General features: G+C 36.2%; 2 protein-coding genes and 1 long non-coding RNA gene across 3 annotated transcripts; 1 reads left to right on the top strand and 2 right to left on the bottom strand.

Annotated features, from left to right (window-relative positions):
* Window positions 1-1,278, bottom strand: LOC145228760 (uncharacterized). The gene is made up of 2 exons (XR_013860273.1): window positions 297-1,278; window positions 1-214 (listed from the first exon to the last, which is right to left on the bottom strand). It is a non-coding gene; the product is annotated as an uncharacterized LOC145228760 (long non-coding RNA).
* A 2,130-nt stretch (window positions 1,279-3,408) lies between these two features.
* On the top strand, window positions 3,409-11,131 carry LOC145228665 (uncharacterized). Its single transcript, XM_080093924.1, has 10 exons — window positions 3,409-3,847; window positions 5,339-5,424; window positions 6,134-6,347; window positions 6,664-6,836; window positions 7,552-7,700; window positions 8,305-8,470; window positions 8,953-9,050; window positions 10,415-10,516; window positions 10,738-10,926; window positions 10,986-11,131. The coding sequence occupies exons 6-8, from the start codon at window positions 8,314-8,316 to the stop codon at window positions 10,460-10,462; spliced, it is 303 nt and encodes a 100-aa protein (XP_079950050.1). The 5' UTR covers window positions 3,409-3,847; window positions 5,339-5,424; window positions 6,134-6,347; window positions 6,664-6,836; window positions 7,552-7,700; window positions 8,305-8,313; the 3' UTR covers window positions 10,463-10,516; window positions 10,738-10,926; window positions 10,986-11,131.
* A 171-nt stretch (window positions 11,132-11,302) lies between these two features.
* Window positions 11,303-16,246, bottom strand: LOC145228605 (angiopoietin-related protein 1-like). The gene is made up of 6 exons (XM_080093723.1): window positions 15,853-16,246; window positions 13,783-13,883; window positions 13,620-13,716; window positions 13,461-13,557; window positions 12,248-12,376; window positions 11,303-11,717 (listed from the first exon to the last, which is right to left on the bottom strand). Exons 1-6 carry the CDS (start codon window positions 16,226-16,228, stop codon window positions 11,531-11,533), a joined length of 987 nt encoding a protein of 328 aa, XP_079949849.1. The 5' UTR covers window positions 16,229-16,246; the 3' UTR covers window positions 11,303-11,530.
* Between the last annotated feature and the right edge of the window lie 3,877 nt (window positions 16,247-20,123).

The raw sequence follows: 20,123 nt of genomic DNA, 5'->3' as shown, positions 1-20,123 counted from the left end.
CAAAATAACGAACGTTTTATTAAGGCAATTTGGACAGAGGTGGCGCTCGAGGGTTCAGCAGCAAGACGAGCACAAAGGCAAAAGCGGTTTCTGCAAATACGTGCTGCTTTAGTCAAGGCAATATACAAGAAATTATCAGCAAATTTGACTCTTACCGAACTATTATAGGACCAGAGTCACAGTAACATTCAAAGCGATCAGTAGATTTTAGGTTCTGCAAATACAGCATCAAATTCAATAAACATCACCAAACCACATTAGTTACAGATTGCGAGACTTTAAGCAACATTGCTTACCGGAATAATTCAGTTATTTACAGCAACAGCACGTTGACTGACAACGGTGGAATCAATAGTCCAGAGATGCACAATTACACATTGGACGACCAACAACAGTTCAGTTAGCACAAATTTCCTATCCGTTACTGAAAAACAAAACATAATCGATCAATTTATAAAGCATGCTGCCTCTATAACATCCAGTCGCTAATAAACACGAGACAGCCACACTTACAAGACGTGACTTCAGTAAAACAATGCCAAGGCTGTGACGTCATAAGCACCGATTGTATGACAGATAATGTCACCAGGTTGCACAACATTGCGCCATTCAAGTGAGTTAAGGCTACTGGCGTAAAACATAGAAAACATAATAATATGTACAATGGCGATGTAACACTCCCCCACAAAAATGTGGCACATTTTTACAAACACAACGTCGCCAATCGCGCGTGCACTGCAGAGTGGCGACAAATCAATGTTCGACAGTCCTTATCATCGGAGTACCGAGCAGTTATCCCGGTATTTGTGTGGTGTTCCGAGAAGTCGTCTTTGACGTCCAGTCTTTGCTTCCACCGATGTTCAGGGCTCAAACCAAGGCCGGACGTCGAGGAACTCTCCCGTTTTTTGGGCGTCCTTGGTCGCGACATGTGCTTCGGTGCTAAGTCGCCTTGACCGATGACGCCGCAAAGGAAAGGACCAATGCCCGTTAGACGGTCGTGTGGGAACGATGTTTAGTTGTGACGACGGTTTTGCGTTGAGCGTGCAAGAGCGCACGCCTGTGCAATTGCGACATCTTGTTGTCGTTAACACTACCTCTAAAAGCCACGTGGATGCATGCAAACAGGATTTATTAAATCCCCTGTCGCTTAATTTTAATTAATAGCATACTGCAACGCCCGCCAAAAAAAGAAATAAAAAAGGTTGCTAAGGTTCATCTAGCTAGGAAATCAGGACCACCTAACTGCTGATTCTGTTTAATCATCATTTCTATTACCGTATCTTGTTGTTGTGGACCATGTTGATAATGACGTGTCAGCTGTATGCACTGATCTAGAAAAAAGATCAGTGGCTGTATGGTCAAATGACGCTGCAATCATCCGATTTCACAGCAACTCGCAACTGTCGTTCTGAGCAGGGTTGCCGGGTTGGCCTATTTTCGGCCAGAATCGCTCATTCTGGCCTTGATTCAGAGCCCTTGGCCAAAAAAACTTCGGTCTGGCCGTCTGGCCGAAAGTTTGGGCGTTCTCACACTTTTATCATGCTTCTCGCTTCTCAGCAGGATTTGACGCTTTTCGGTCCCGACCTTTTTGTTCTCTGCGCTGTCGCGATAAGCGCCGTGTCTCGAACGATATTGCAGCGCCACGTGACGCTCTGAATCCCGTCGCTGCTGAATAACACCGACTTTATCCGGTTTTGTGTCTGGTATCATTGTCTGAACTGTAATACTTACTCCAACTTCATGGTTTCCATCCGGTTAGCGCCATTATCATTGTCTGGATAACTTATCAACAACCCTCTACCCCCCGGCAAATTTAAAATGCTATATAATTGTCCCTTGTCCGGACTACCTGTATTCCATTTTTGAGTAATTTTTGTACATGGATGGACGAAATGTATCTGCATTCAGTAAATTAGCCACATACGCTCTAAACTGCTTGTCGACACCAACAAGCAATGCAGTTGTTGAACGTGTTTTTTTCTGTAGTAACTGCCATTAAAGCAAAAAGTAGAAACCGGTTAGGAGTAAAGATGCTTAAAGCCTTGGTTCGCATCAGTTCAAACTTACATGAAGATGGGGTTTGCTGCAATAGCTTTACTGCAACTGACACCAGGTTTAAATTCTTTAACAACGACATGTATGCACAAAATGTAACTGAGTTTAACAATCTGCTGACTGATTTTGACAATTGATACTTGTATTATTTTTTTCGTATAGTGTTGGTGTTGCGCATGTCATGTCTTTTGAATAAATGTTTACTCGAGCCTCGTTTCTCAAAAATAATAATACACATTGTCCACCACTTGACGGCGCTAAACAAGCGATTTTAGAAATTTAGCATAAAATGAAAGTTTGGGCGAATTTTAAGCGTTCTGGCCAACGGTCTGGTCGATTTGCAAAATTTTAACCTGGCAAGAGCGTGCGCCCGCGCAATTGCGACATCTCGTCATCGTTACACTACCACTAAATGTCACGTCGCTGCATGTTTCGTTTCCATTCATTTTCTGATGAAATAAACCGTTTTATGTACGACCAGTTGCAGTAGGTTCCGAAAAACCACTAACGTTACAGAAGACATTTATCCAAACGGTCCGGGATTTGCTCATGCAAATATAGTAACTCTATGCACTGCGATAAAAACCTACAACATGATGGTACAATACCATGGACGTTTATGTAATGAGAGATTCGCAGTGGCAAAAATAAATTACTTAAATTGTTGCAAAGAGAAAATATATTTTTAGGCATGAAAAACATAAAAATGGCACAAAAAATGTATTTGCACAAATCCATCAATACTAGATTACAAAGCAACAAAAATAAATTAAGTTACAGTGTAACTAATATACAAATATATGTGATATATGTATATGTAATATACTGTGCACAAATAAAATTAAATTTACTTTAAGTTGATGAAAAAAAGTCCTTCATCCTCAAATGCAACAAAAAAAATTGATAAACATGTTTGTAGAAGGTACAGCATCAGTATTCTGAGCGATAATACCTTTTTGTACATCATTTTTACTCTTATTTTTGAAATATAAGGCATTATTTTGCCCTTTTGTGATATCATAGAAAGACAATTGTCTGTGCAAGATCTCTTACCATTATTCGCCAACAATAAACTTGAAGACGAATTAATTCGCGTCGGTTCTGACTGATTTAATAAACGGCACATCATAAAAGGGTTGGCTTTTGTTACTGTGATATTGTTTTACCTCATTCGTGCCTTGTCTAAACATGAGATACATTTGCAATAGTTGGATATTGAAAAAGATTGAGGCACATTAGTTTAGGATTACATATCTGTCTGAGCAAAATTCCGGACGTCTTCAACAAATATCTTAGGCGACACCAAACATGCGATATGTTGCATGTTATTACATGTTGCCATCATAAAGACAAAATAGCATCACTAGCACAGAGACAAAAGGCGCAGTTTTGTTTGTTTGTAAGTTACACAACAGAAAGTTTCACAGGACCTGATTTATTTTACAGAGTTTTGATAGCTTTTAAAAAGCAATGAAATAGCCTTAATTTTTGCTGAAAAGTTGATTTGTATGAATGTCGAAAAATTATCAAAACATGGCCCAAGTAAACAGCGAAAAATGATGTGAAACAAAATTATTTATTTACCTTTTGTGTTTGTATTAAATAATTGTTACTTATTTTGTTTTTTTCTACAGCAACCCATTGAACAAAACTGATCGTAATATATATTACAACAACTCTGCTATGTTGGATAGATCATGGATTAAGCCAAATGTCTCTGCTCTGCACTGCACTGCACATATGGATTTATTACTTATGTGAAGACATCTCAACCTTCTGACGCTGTTTTGAGGTAACCAATTTACCATGTTAGTTTTTAGCTTTGCAAAAAAGGATATGTTTATTTTTCTGTACTTAAACTGTGTTGAAAAAGTGGGTCAAAATTGTCCACACTCCATTTTAAGGGTAATTTTTAAGTCATTTTTATTTTCAATAAACATATTGTATGCAATTATGTAAACTTGGGGTATGCAACCTTAGTCACTGTGGGATCAAATACAATTACCAATTTTAAGTGTTGAGCCACACCTTTATATATCACAAGGTGATTTTACTTTGTTGCATACCAAAAATATCTATATTGAGTTAACTACAACTAAATTTTGCTTTCGATTTTATCCCCAAAAGGCACATTAATCTACTCAAAAATATATAACAATTGGACTTGTTTGCTAGTACATTTGAAATCCAAGCTTCTCTGTGGGTTGCACAACCTTTTATCAATGGCCCACAGGTTGCACACGCCTGATCTAAATTTCTGGTATGTGTTTGCAAAACGATTTGTAACAGATATTTTATATCTGATGACGCATGAAATATCAAACACAAGCGAAAGAGATGAAAGTTATTTAACCTGTTGGGATTAATTCTTACTTTTCACGGTAGCCACAAGAATTTATTATAGTTCACATACATTTTATGTTAAACACCCTTTTGCACATAAATGTCAAATAGGTTAAATACCAACATTTTTTCGCAAATCATTCATTAGTATTCATAACTGTTAAAAATCCAAAGATTTTGCTTTATTGGTTCCCTACAGTAATGGACACACACTGTTTTAGAATTGTACAAAAACAATTGCATTACTTGGAATAAAGGGTGTTCAGCTATATATAACATGATGTGCACCACAGTCTGATATTAAAAGGATGCTGTAATGATTTTAAGCTTTAGGTAAGGGACTGTGGACTTCAGTGTTGAAACTGCTGATGGTTTCCTAGCTTGGTATCAACAATATTGTTAATACGTAAACACATACTTTACTTGCAACTTGCTGCACTTGGAGCTGTTGCATCTTTTTGTATTGACTTATCAAATTGTTAATTGTGACAGAACAGGGGTTTAAGTGAAAAAATCTTTGCTCGAAAAAATCTGAAGTAAGGTTGTTATTGTTTAAAGAGCATTTTAGTTTGCTGTTTTAAATTTTGGCCCAATCAGCCTATAAGTTATCTTTACAGCTCTTAATATGTGTTAAAGCGCCTGGGCTTCCAGACAGTCAATTCCCATAGGAGCGATTGGTTGGTTTTTGTCAATTGGACGCTGCTTAATGCATGAACACACATGCCACTGGGCTATTTTCGTGTTGGAATAGAGTTGCAAGGTTTTTGGTTGTTTTGTATCACAATGAAAGATGTTGCATATATTTAGTGGCAGATGTTACATATAATGTTGGTCTATGAGAGCAGAGGCAGAATTTATTGCTATATTCCACTCCTTACCACACAAACATTTGTAAAATCTATGTCACTTATTCACACGTTCATATTTTTCTTTTACACAGGTTTATCGACGGAATGTTTGCTTAATGCAATTCATGCAGTATATCCCTGGAATTGCAACAGCACAATGTTTCTCCTACATGTGCAGGTATGTTGATAGAACAGGAGTCCACAACCTTTTAACTACATATGCCCACATCACAGGTCCCTATTTCAACAATGGCCACCAGTGTGCCAATGTTTGTAAATTACAGTTTTAAGGAAATGATATTTATTCCATAATATCCAATTCACTGGTGCATAAAAGTACAGACTGGTGTGTAATTTCATCCATAGACTTAACTTCACCACTTGCTTCTAGCAGTTTTTCACATCACTATTTACATTGTTATATGTTAAGACTGTGGATTGCTTTTAAACAACATGCATACAAACAGTCTAGCCGCTAGGTTTCTATATCTCCCAAGCATGTAATATGTACATTTTTGATCCCCTGAAATCTTAACTTAAGAAGCCAAAAGCCACAAGAGCAAATGTATCAATATATTGGTCATTATATCACAATCGCCAGTATACAAATTTTAAAAGATGCTCTAGGGACCAGCTGCTGTACTGCAACTTTTTGTGCAACTTTCACTTATAGGTAATCAGTTGAATTGAAAGGTTTAAAATTATCCTGGCTTTGTAGCAAGCTTGTAACAAACAACTTTAACTCTTATATTAATACCTGTCATATTAAATTTATGATTTGATTTACTTTTTGTGGAAAAAATGTTGTAATATTTGCTTCTTCTCTAATAATGTCTTCTTTTCTATGTAAAACCACAACACTATTAATAAGTTACGTTGTTTAACAGGTGATCAACTTCCTAATTTGGTCGGTTCTTGGATCACTGCCCAACTTTTGGCATCCCTGACTCATTTGTATTACCTTCACCTGAATGTTATATCACTTGTCAATACGAAATATCAGTTTCTTTATCACCATGTTCTTCTGGTGCCATGGAGGTAGCTGAGAGTCAGTGGATGTTACCAAAATAACAATAATAAACAAGTCGGACTGCAAAAAAGGTTAATATGGATTAATTATTTTCAGGGATGTAGAACATAACGGTTATAAGGCTTCATGAGATAATGTTTCTTAACTGCTGGTACTTTAGGTTTTTGATAAGTTTAAGAAAGAATATTTTCTATTATACATGAGAGAAATTAGTAACAATGAAACCAAAGAGGTTTGTTTAGATTTTATAAAATCACCGGCCTGCAAAACTTGGTGAAAAATGTTATCGGTCTGCAAGCTCAACAAAGTTAAAAAACACTGTATTGGAATTTATTTTGGTGTTTTATAACACACAGTAAAGTTATCTTTAATTATGTTTAATTTTAGAATTTGATCGAAACTGAAACTACCATTGGAGGGATGTGTTGCTAAAACTGATGGAGAGATGTGAATGTTTGTTACAACTGTTTTGTTACTCTGATGGTCGGCTTGGTTATCAAACACATACAGAATTTATGGGAGAAAAGTCATCAGGATGGACTCGACTGATTCTGTTTTAGGTAGGAATTTTTTACATATTTTTTCACTTGCTATATTATGGGTTATGGTTTATGGATGTGTCAGATATACATATATTCTGTTTCATTACATTAGGATTATAGATTTCAAACTAGCATTCATTGAGAAAAACTCTAATATTTACTTATTTTGGTTTAAAGTTGAAGCAAAAAGCCTGAAAAATGAGACAATCATAAACTACATTTTTAGTCAAATAATTTCCAGCTAATTTCATACTTTTTGTTGCTTTAGCCAAGACAAGCCCACTTTATGCCTGATAATGTATTTTCGTCTGTGCACTGACCAAGGGTTCATGTTTGCGTTTGGCGCATGGCCCAGTCTATTGTAGACTGCAATTTCATGGCATTTGTACCCTTTAGTTTGCAAATAGGAGGATTATTTAGAATAAGGTTTAATTATCACTTTCTAAGCCTGGAACTCTACTTTTGAAGCCCAGGCATTTGTTGTGTTATTTTAGCTATAAAACATAAGATGACTCAGCAAAAACAAGTATCTTGTGAAACACTTTTAATAGGGATAACAATTGCACAAATAGAGTTAAAAAGCGACATAATTTAGTAATTAAACATTTCTGAATGCTCTTGCCATCGTCAGTGGTATGAAAAGGCCACATCTTTTACACCTGTTTATGTACACTTGATTCATGCAATAGATTGATAAAAAGGTATTATTATATATATTTATTGCAATGCTTAGGTTGTCCATCTACTTCGATCCTTTGATGCTTTGCTGGAAAAGAGTGGAGTAGATCATGAAGAGAATAATTACAAACAACAAAGTCAATGTTACAACCCAATTGACAAATTCAGAAGAAACAAAACATCTATGGACTGGTTTTTGCTGAGGTAGGATTTTCTCATTTGTGTGTGATAGGTAATAAGGCAAGTAAGAGTAAAATGTTTTGAGAAATGACAGCTTCCATCAAAACTGAGATAAAGATATAGTGATCTGTGTTAATAAATGTATTTGCAACACACAAACACATTAGTGTTAGGACTTAAGCATGTTGTTGCAAACATGTCATAAAATATTGATTCTTGTCCTGTATATGGCAATTCATGTGGTTGCTACATGCTTCAGTATTCTGGACCAGTGGTTCCCAACTGCAGGTCCGCGTAAATATTTTGCCGGTCCGCAAATTATCTTCATTTTTGAGATTTTGATATGAGATTCATACTGGCTGGATATGAGACATATGTATCTTAAATTACTACCAAGTATGCAAGATGCAATTTCCATGTAAAGTTATAAATGAATTCCAGCATTGTCATGCACAACTACATTTGTCATCAAGCGATAAAACATAAGATGACTCAGCGAAAGCAAGTATTTAGAGACACAATTTAGAAATCTTTTGCTGCCGATAATTTGATAAATCCAGTAGCTAACACCAGATATTTTGTTAATGTTCATAAATGTGTTGAGTCGGATTTATTTACATTTGCATAGATTTTCAAGATGGATGAAGTGGTTGGTTCGCCGCCTGGAAGTCCTGCTGCACAACAAGCGACCCCAGCAGATAAACAGACAGACTCTGTAAGTTTGAAGACTCTGATTGCTTTGACAAAGTGCACAGTTTTGCGGAGTGACGTTTCCCCAAATTGGCTTCAATCAGGTTTGTGTATAACCTGGGTAAATCACTATCTGAGCTACACAGACTCAATGGTTTGCCTGCAGAAAGTCATTCATGTCTTTGTTTTTCACACCTGTGATTTGTACAATACTGCATTGCTGGTTGGCATAAATGCTATATGGCTGACCAAAGTAACGAATATATTTGTAGTTGCTGGCTGAAGGTCAAACTGGCGATCCCCTACTATGAAGCTGACATGTGCAGCATACGAGGCAGGCAACGGTGCTTGTGATTCAACTTTCTATTGGCGCGGCTGAGTAGTCGCACAACAACAAATTCAAACCTGCTTTGGCATGCAACTGCAAATGCACTTGATTCATTCTTTGCTTGGTTGAAAGAACACGTCATGATTGTGACATCACCAGCTTGTGACTGGTTAAAAGTCTTTTGGTTAATTGTTTTGTTGAAATTGTCAAAATTATTTCACCAGTCATTTTGTTTTATATTTGTTTTTCACATTGCAGACATCGAGTGGCCTGAAGGAGATGAAATTCTGCCAGATGACGCCATAAAATTGATTCAACATTTGCTAATGAAAGATTCCAGCGATCGCGCTCAAAAGGTATTTTAAATGTTGAACACATAAATTATGTATACAACTTACTTAACCAATATATACAAAAGATTTTAACAAGTGTCTGTCATGCAGTATCTACACATTTGTGTCTGTTACCACTAGATTTCAGCAGAGCAAACCTGCTTCCAGAAATTAACCAAATTTTTAAACGGCTTCTGAATTTGATAAACTGTAGACACTTTGTACATTCAGCAGTTGTGGATTATAATTATTATTTCTTGTTGTGTTTCACCAAATCCCTCACTATTTACCCCCACTATCCCTTTATAACAGTTAAGGTGCTTAAACATATAGTAGCTGCATAAAGTTGTCTATTACTACCATGTTTACATAAACAAACACCAAGCTACAATGCAAGTGTAAAAAAGTCTTTGGTGGTTTTGATGGGTTTGGTGGCAAAATGCAGATGTGCATGAAAATGCTGAAACCTTGTTTCAATATTATTTGTTTTTTAAATTGCTCCAACCCGTCACACATTTTGCAAAAACCAATAACTATTACGGAAAAATGGTCAATAATATATACATGCAGTATTCAAATGGTGACAAGTCTATTATTTTTTTATAGTCTATTATTGCAATGTTTAGGTTGTGCAGCTACATTGATGCCTTGATAGTTTGCTAGAAGAGTGGAGTGGATAATTAAGAGAATAAAATCAAAGTTACAATAGACATTGACAGATTTAGAAGAAACAAAACATCTATGACCTTTTTTGTTCTGAAGTAGGATTTTCTGATTTTGTGATAGGTGATAAGTCAAGATGTAGGAACAATATGTGCCTTTGTTTTTTTATTTTACTTAATGCCTTTAACCACAAAACTGAACAAATCCCATTCAAATCTCTTTTTTCTTGGCTTGTAAGCAACATAACAATATATATTCTTAAATACTATAAAGAATGCAAGATACAATTTCCATGTATAAGTTTATTTCAATCAGGTGGCTTTGCCTTTTGTAGCAAATAATATTAATGTGGACTTCTACCATTGTCATGCACCCCTGTATTTAGTCACCAGACAATTACTACGTTTACATGTCCGTGAATAGACTAGTACTAAAGTTGGGCCTAGCCTACTTGATGGGCCAAAAAGCCGTTGCGTTTACATGTCATGTGCGCAATGGTGCGTGACCGGATTGGCGAGGTCAAAACAAATGTTTTGATAAAGCGACCCTTAACTTACTTAAAAGTTTATTTTTGTGCCTCAAATTTGTTTGAGTTTGACGCCCCTGCAGTAGAATTATGACGTGAGCAGCCTATGATTGGTGTAATGCTTCTTTGTTTATTTGTTAACTTGTCATAATTATTTCAACAGCCATTTTGTTGTTACAATTTGTTCTTCACGTTGCAGACATCGAGTGGCCTGAGGGAGATGAAATTCTGCCAGACGACGCAGTGAAATTGATTCGACATTTGCTAACTAAAGATTCCAGCGATCGAGCAGGCCGTAAAGGTATTTTTTGCTTGTTCTATTGAGCCCGCATCTGTGCCTTACCTACAAACAGCTCGTGGCCCACTTTGGCCGCCGTGGGACCCGTTTGAGAACCGCTGCAATAGGGAAACATGAGATGGTTTGTCAATTTCGGTCTTTTTTCTTGACAATATAATTAATTTGTGTGTCAATGCCAATACTGACATTTTAAACAATGTTTTGGTTATTTATATTTTCCAAAGATATCCGAAGCAATCCGATGTTTATGAAGTCAAGCACACCACACGTGTCACATCCGTTGCCATTACGACCCAGTTAGAAATAACGTTTCATACTTTGTTGCTAAGGCAGGAATAAACGGAGTTACCATGGCAACGGTGTGAGAAGCAAATGATGCTTTGCATTTGTTTCCTTGACAAAAAAGTGATAAAGTGGGATTCAACTTTCGTAACCATGGCAACAACGTGACTCAACTTTTCTCCGTTACCAGGGCAACCGATTGAAGGTGACATTTTTTACAATTTTCGAACACTTGGTGGCTTAACTTTGGTTTCCATGGCGATTTCTAACTTTCCCAGAGCTACGTCATTTGTGTGCAGTAAGTTGAAATTTTGAAATAAAGTTCGTTAACTTCTGCTTATTCTGTTCTTGCTATCTAAAATGGAAATCTCCAAACACAATTTAACAATTGCTGATTAAGCCGTGTATTGTATTCACAAAATCAAGTTAATGTTTTTAACGCAAATATTTTTACACGTGTTTGAATTGTTAGTAATAATACCACGGTTTATCTGCAAGTATTTTTACATTCAAATTAATTCGCATAAAATCAGTTGAATCACATTTTGGAGAAAAAACTTAGTTACTTTGTTTTAATAATTCCTATTTATTAACGGTTAAAAGATAGAATTTGGCGAATTTTTAATTTAGCGAGATTTAAACAATTCAACAGGATAATTGTATTTACATAATTTACACCGATATGGGAAATTAATAAAAGTCCATATTTTCATCTTTGGAAGAGAAATGTTGATTTTATTCGCATTTAAACATCATCGTTGATTCTTTAATCGCTTCATTCGTCCCTTTCCACTCATACCAGATCATGTTGTAGTTGTGACCTTCTGATCGTCTCCATTGAGCGTTGAGTTTAGAATGGAAACAACTATTATACCACCATCCACCATCAGCGCCGAAACGAAGTGCACAGTTGCCACTCCACCTGTGTCACAATGTAATATTCCAACAAAACTTAACCTCGATACAAACTACACAAACACATAGTGAAATATTTAAATGTGTGTCAACCAATAGCGCCATTACTTTATCAGTTGTAACGTCACACAGGCTGTTTTGATGATTTTATGACGTCTCACACTAATTTTTTTAATAAACGGTTTTAAACACGATTATAAAACATACGAGTGAGTCGTTGTATGTGCTGTGGAGATTTTTTTATTTGCTCAGTTTTTTAAAAAATTAGTAAAAAAAGCAATTTTTTTATTCAATATCTGCAGTTGGGATTTTTTTCTTTATTAATTCGGGTTTTACGAAATTTGGTCAAATTTTTTTAGGATTTTTATTTTGTATTTTTGCCTGTTGTTTTTATATTATTTCTGCACAATTAATTTGCACAATTGTTTTTGTCTTGCAATTTGACGTCATAAAACAAATTTACAATGAAACAGAAATAATTTTGTTTATTTAAAAATGCGGAAATATTTTCATACTTATGTACATAAATGTATTTACCGATCATTATCCTGATCTTTGGTGGTGAATTGCATTCCGTTGTGATATTCCAAACCGTCACCAGCCGTTCCACTGAAGCCAGAAACGTGTAAACGATAATTGTCTGATTCGTCGTCGATTGCAAACGAACTGCGTAAACAAAACACATTGTTGGTGCTGTTTTGTGTTTGTAACAGGTCCCCTTCTCTCAACGACATACATTTCGCTTTCCTTCAGGTTTTGTTTTTCTGCCTAAAGCGGATGTTTTTCCACGTTTTGTGTAAAAACGGCGTTTAAACCAGGGAGTCGAACCGGAACTGAACCCGAACCCGCGAACAGGTTTGAGCGGTTCAATTTATTAAACCTGAACCGAACCGGTAAAAATGCAGCCTGTATTATTTTTTGTAATCGCCTAAAATTTATTGATTTCAAACAATGTGCTGAAGAATACGCGAGATGGGAGCTACAGGGCGTTTTCAAAAAATTTAAACCGGTTTACAAACCGAACTCAAACCCCTAAAAACAGTGAACCCGAACCAAACTTGGACCCGTATAACAAGCGATTCTACTCCCTGGTTTAAACTAATTTAAATTTTCACACATTATTTATGATGTAACAAACTGCTTTGAATTGTTGTCCCCAAAAAATTTCAAGACAATTTGGCGCAATAATGGTAAATTCGGTTTGTGACGTCATATTGGCTGATAATGCTTTGAGTCAGCTTTAAATTTCGGGCTAAATGGAAATGTTTTGAAGAAAAAACGAATAGTATTTGTTTGATTTTTAACTTTTCAAAACTGGCGCAGTGATTTTCGAAAAGCTTTCCTGATTTAGAGACAAAAATACAACCAAATTAGTAAAAAAACATGTCCATGTGTCGCGAGAAACCACAAAATAAAATTATGGGAAGTATTAGGGTCGCATCAAAAAAAGGTTGGGAACCACTGTTCTAAACCAATGTGTATTTTTTGATAAAGCGAGATTATCTTTTTCACCAAGTGGAGCTGTGCCACTTTTTACACGCTTAGGAGGAGCAGCGTTTTCCCACTCTCAGGAGAAGCGGCGAAGCTGGATAATGTAGCACTCATATTTCCACCGACAGTGGGTTTTGAAGGAAAATTGTATTTTTACTGCGTTTTTAAAGGTAATATTTTTCAACATAAATTTTTTTGCAACTCGTTTTTTCACGGGGTTCCAACCGAACGCATGTTATTTTATTAATAGAAATCTTACCTGTATTGTGCGTAAGCCGATGTGGCATCAAAACCTGTCATCTTTACTTTCAGTTTGCAGTTCTGTCCACTTGTCAATTCGTGTATTTTATCCAAACCTGGGTTGTTTAAAGTTATGGTCAAATTCAATTTTCGCGTTCAAACAAAATAATTTGTTCACCGAGCCAGAATTCTCCTTCCATGTTTCCGAATCCATCTTTATATTCCTGCCAGGTTCGGTTAAAATCCACACTTCCGTTAAATCGTCGTTGAAAAACCTGTCATGTAGGAAATATACGAGTGTTGTAATTCCACGTTGTCATTCTAGATATTGTTCGATTTACCGTCCAACCGGCACAGACCACTTCACTGCTGTTACAGATAAACATCTGGTAACCATCCACTGATGACGTTGCACAGCTGGTTGGAAGTCGGCACTTCATCTCTGAAATGTACAATTCCACATATAATTTACTTTCAAATTTAAATTAATAATTTTCTTTCACGATTAAAGGAAATTAGTGTGGCTATAAGAAGTTTTAATTAAAAAATGAATGCTACATAGGTATTGGTATAAAGTTATTTTCGAGTCCCGGAAAGACTGTGTCGTGGGTTCGAATCTCACCGCAGGCTACATTTTTTTAGCCTGTGTCTTGCCATATGGGAATGCTTGGAATACCGGCTGATTCGGTATAACGCCTTTAATATGCCTGGCGTGCTATGATTTATCGATAAGTGTGCTGTGTTCGCTGGTCTGCATCGATTCAATCTGCACAGGGACATGTCCGGGAAAATACGTGCGTCTAAATGTTGATTTTTGACAACATATTTATGGAGCAATTGAAGCAAACGGTTTAGCGATTGTGTTGGTAAAGGTTTTTAAAAGATGTAAAAGACTAAATAAAATGATCTCACCATATAACGGATTTTTAGCAAAAAATTAGTACTAGAGGTCAAAAACTTGTAAAATATATACAACGTTTATTTTACGACCAGTGACTGCTTAAAAATGCAATGGGTGTGCCGATTGAAACTCTGTTATGTTGGATTCTAGGGTTGACAACCCTTGACAATCCAAGTGGTTTATTAATTCACACTCCAACATAATTTCGGTCTTAAAAGCAGGACGGTACGAAAGGATGGCAGGACGGTACGAACGGTACGCAGTAAATTTCATCAAAAAGTACAGTAGGTACGGTATGCAACGAAAGATGGGGTACGGGTGCGGTACGTGGTACGGCTCTACACTAGAGCGTACCACCGTACGAAAAACGTACCGTACCACCGTACTGGTACGCATATTAAATGTTAATTAAACGTTCATTTTGAATCGTTACCATTTGCAGATAATATCAAAATTGTCTGAAACCTGAATTTAAATTTTTGATGACATGATTTCATCACAATGTCCCTGTAAAATGTCCCTAGTTAGTTGAAAAAGCTAGCTAGTGTTGTTGTCTCTTTCGCAGCAATGATTTTAAGAAACATGCTGTTGAAAATTACACACTGTCGCTGCACGAACCCATCGTAGAAAACACATCAACCTTTCATTTCGAATAAGCTGGTTGTAGTGGGGCAGCTTGTTTAGAGTTTACACACTTCTCCTTTAAGTGCATGTCATAAAATGTATCCAACTTAATCCCTAATGGTTTATTTGAAGGTACGGTACGATTTTGCGTACCGTACCTCAAGTACGGTACAGTGGTACGGTACGCTTTGATTTTTGACATTTGGTACAGTACGGTGGTACGGTATCGCTTTGATTTTTGACAATTGGTACGGTATGCTCTACGTAACGAGGTACGTGGTAGGGTAAACGACACACGTGCTGTACCGTACCGCACTGCCATCCATGCTGAAAGTTTATTTTTTGCTTTAAAACTTTTTTTCTTCAAAATAATTATTTTTTTTATCGTTTAGTGCAGGGGTCGGCAACCTGTTTTGCACTCCGGTTTAAAGGTTTAAAACTTCAATTTTTGTCACGGACCGACTTTTAAAAACCACAAATGTTCAACTGAAAAACTAATTACTGTTATTACAACTTTCGTTCAATGTGAACCATGAGCAAGTTTTATGCGGCCCAGTAAAAATCCCTTCACGGATCACGGACCCTTCACTTTTTTTGCATTCAGTGCAACTGCAACAGTTTTTGATACTGTGGTTCGTTCTGGTAGAAAGGTTTTCTGTTGTACTTCGTGTACCGCAACCCCCTTTTGAAAGTTTGCTGTGTGTAGAACTACAAGTTTTGTTCACAAGCTTTTAATAAAAAAATGTTAAAGTTATTTTAATCGCCAGCTGTCTGAGTGGTTATTGGGTGGTTTTATTTGTGTTATTTTGTTAAAAAAAGCCACAAACTGAAATTTTGTTTCATCAATTGCGTTTTTAACTTTCAGTTTGCAGAAAAACAAATGTACCTCGAAGACTTTCTCTTATTTCGTGCAAATCTGTGTTGAAGTCTTCCAAATTTAAATCCTCTCCCTTGTCGCCCTTATCGCCTTTAGGACCCACCGAACCTTGTCTGCCTGCCTCTCCCCTTCGGCACACACCAGGCATTCCAGGGTCTCCTTTGGGACCTATGGGTCCGATAACCCCGTTGTTTCCGGTGAATCCCCCAGGACCCATTTTGCCTGGTAACCCAGTGTCCCCCTTTTCACCCCTCCCAATAATCAGGTTTACAGGTGTGACAGTGACGTCATCACCACATGTTGCAACGGTGACGTAACTGCATTGCTGCTGTCCGCTGACCAGTGACATATAATACAGCAAAACCGCTGTCAGTTGTAACAACATGTTTTAAAAATTATTTTATCTTCTGCCAAGAAATAACAAATTTTAGAAGGTATTTGTTTGTGTTCAACATTCAAAACAACTGAATATTTCATTCTGTGACTCCGAAAAATGGTTTTACCAAGCAAAGTTTGCAAGTTTTAATAAAATGTTTCAAAATTATTGTGATAAAACTTGTTTAGTTGGACAGGCGTTTGGCTCCGAAATGAATATATTTCTTAAATTTGTAGGTTTATAAAGTAACATGACGCCATTTATGGTTGAACCCGATTTGTAACCTCAAAATATCGATTCGTTTCCTAAAGTTTAGTATCAGACTTGGCACGAATTAAAGGAATTCCTTGAACTTTAGTGTTAATACCCTTTTGGGCTAATGCTACAAGTAATTTATAAACCTGTACTAAAACTTAAACAAAGTTCAAACCAATGAGGTGATAAAGCAAAAGTTTCTCAAAATACTCAACAACAGTTATTAAATGCTTTTACCTTAGAAGCTAAGCGTTAAAAAGTTTTGCATCAGATGCTTTTTCCAGACCCTTTCACCTTCTTAGGCCAAAAATACCCCGCTTTCAACGATGCCACCATAGTAGAGAAATAATGTATGCCACAATTAAACTAAGAATCATAAAATAGAAGGTGGACGTCAAAATTGGAAATACGAAGGCAGCATTTGTTGCATGACAAATAATTTTCGCTATTTTATGTGAACAAACCAAATCAAAATGTGAAAAAGTAAGAACGTGGTAAACAAAACTGCTCTAACAAACGCAGTTGAGTCTTAAAATATCTGAAAATAAAAATGCTTTCACACACAAAAAATTAAATCTAACCTTTAAACTTGTTAAGCAAATTGGTGCATCAATTATAACTGATATAATTGAGATAATTATCTTAAGATATCGCGTAACAAGATTAGGACTTCATTAAAAATAAAATGGCGCCCGCTAAGGTCTTGTCATAAAATTTTTAGGCGACCCATCAATAAGTTTTTAAATTAATATCGGTTCTATTTGCTAAACTTGTTTGGTTTTTAATAACAGTGGCTCATTGTGACTAAATCCAATCGTGAAGGTGATTTTAAACAACAATCAATTCTCTTGAGATATCGCTTGACAACATTTCTCCTGATTTCCCAAGGCGAGTTTAAAACTGATGATGATGTTATTTGTTGCTGAACAAATGTCTTCAGTACGAAGTGTTGTAACGAATATTGCATTGGACTCGTCTCAAAATTTGGTTCAAGTCGTATTGTTTGGTGGAAAGGCCGATTAATTTTTGGTACACTGGTTTAAGCCACAAACAACTCCATTGCAGTTATATTAGGATCTTGAAACATCTCAACGTTGTTATGCGTATTGTAGGAAATGTAATTAATCCATTAAACTCCTACACATTTTTTCCAAAAAAAAGGAAACGAAAAATCAAACATAACTTCAAAATTTGCATTACCACACGAAGCAACTCGAAATTTAAGTTGAAAAATTCGACTGTTTTAGTGCAATTGTGTCGCTATTTTTTTACTTTCATTTAAGCGAAATAAACTCAATTCAAACTATACGATTGACGTAATCAAACAGTCTATACGTTAAGATTTTCGGTTGCGAAAACATTGCGACGTTTCAAAGCAACAAACCCAAAAAAACAAGGATTGGCAAATTTTTAATTCCGTAATCCGGGTAAAACGCTTTTAAAGCCTTGCGATTTTATCCATTAAAACTTATCAAATTGTGACCATGCTATGCATGAACTAGAATTCTTGCCAACAGGAAACTTAACAAAATAACACAAACTCGAATCAACAACGGACGACTTCACAATAATTTGAACAATGTTGAAACAACAAAATAATCACAGTCCTGCATTGTTCATGTAAAATTTGTTAAACAATTATGAAAATTGATGACATGTCAGATTATTACATATATTATGTGATTGATTTAAAACCTTTTATTATCAAGCTACCGTTGATTAGCTTTAAGGCGAGGGTGCACAACCCTTCAGTTAGAGAGCTACATTACAGGCTTCAGTTTCAACGACGGCCACTAATGTGCGCATGATATATGTTCATAAATTACAACTGATAATTAAAATGAGGTTTGTTACATAACAACGTCTCTTTCTGCATAAAATTCTGAATTGATTTTTAAATTAATCCATAAATTAACTTTATCTATAAATTATACTGAAATATTTGCTCTGATTACACTTAATTATAAGCAGGATTGCCATCGACTTGAAACCATAAATAAGGACAACCAAAAAATTAAATCTTTATGCGAAACGAAACAAATGTTTTTGAACAAATCTTTGCATTTCTACGAGCAATGACATCATTATACCAATATTTTGGCCAGAAACAATCTGTTACAGCAACTCGTTGTGCGTAATAAAATACTTCGTGCATCTTACGACAAGTCAGGTCAGGTCTAGGTTTACTTTTACTCGTAGCAGGGATCTGACTATACTTTTGTTGAAAATAAGACAAAATAAGGACTACAGTTAAAAATAAGGATGGTATGCAGGTTGTACACCTATGCTTCAAATTATTATAATAAACTGATCAAGTTAAAAATGTGGCAAATCTGTGCAACGACAGTTTGTTGCCGTTATTAACTTATTATTTTTACGAGATATCACCTTTGTTGGCTGGACTTGATACCAGGTTAAGGCGAACATTAGGACCCACACAGCGAGATAAACCATTTACTTAAACTTTTCTAAACTACCAAGAGCACAATATAATGCTGCATAAACTTAACTTAGACAAAATAACCGAACCCGGATGGTGTTACAGATTAAACAAGATAAAACTGGCCTATACGCACACTTTTATCTGCAACACTACAGCATAACCCATGGTTCTGTAACACCACTTATATCAACAAACTTAACTTGGTTACTTTACAGTCCAGGGGTTACCAACCTATGCCCGCCACATTTAAACTTGTCAATTTTAATTTTCAAATAAGTCATGAACACGGTTGTACCCTTTATAGATTTTTAAACATGTTTATGCTTATGTTTTGTACTAGTAGCCCTTATATGTTACTTGATAATATTACGGTAGTCTTCGACTTTATACAAGTTAGTGGTCCCTACATGCTTCTTATAAAGATTTTTCTCACGATTTGCGAGGTCATCAACTTTACTCCATTCAACCCTCAGGTATAAAATCAAACGCACAAAACGCTACTTCGTCGATGACGTCAACTCGCTACGCATTCTGACAGACCTTGTGAACTTAATAGCAACCAACATAACTGTATATTCCCAACAGGGCAACAAGGAGACGTTGAACGCGCGTTTAATACATGAATCATGACATTTAAGAGCAATAGAGCAGAGGTGTCAAACTCGTGGGGTTCGAGGGCTACATTGCAGTTTGCAAATTATGCCGAGGGCTGCATGTGATTTTTATTCAAGTTTTATACACTTAAACAACCTTTTTGCTACGACGGCCGCATTGCAGATCCTTATTTCACCAACAACCGCCAATTCCCTGCTGGTTTTTGTTTAAAAATTACAGATGTAAAGAAATAGGTTTATATCACATATAAACCATCTATTGACGCCCCAAAAGCCCAGATTATTTTCAAACTTGATGCGCAGATTAAGCTGCACAGTGTGAAGATCAGTTTTAACTGTTTATTACGTCATAGGCTATATCAGGGCTGGGGAACCTGCGACAAAAGGCCACCTGCGGCCTTTTAGGGCACAAAGTGCGGCCTTCGATGACAAAATACATTTTAGGATGTTGATATTACAGACTACACCAGGCGCTGAAAAGTAGACAGAAACTTATTTTTGGATCTTTATTCCACATTATACTATTTGATTAGTTCAAGGGCAGCGGGTTTTAAATTAGAGCCAAACGGTCCCATAGTGGTTTACATGGCGA

This window comes from Phallusia mammillata, chromosome 5 (assembly GCF_965637545.1).
Source record: "Phallusia mammillata chromosome 5, kaPhaMamm4.hap1.1, whole genome shotgun sequence".
Taxonomy (NCBI): Eukaryota; Metazoa; Chordata; class Ascidiacea; order Phlebobranchia; family Ascidiidae; genus Phallusia; species Phallusia mammillata.
The sequence above is the reverse complement of the archived record's forward strand: the minus strand, read 5'-3'. Positions and strand labels throughout refer to the sequence as shown.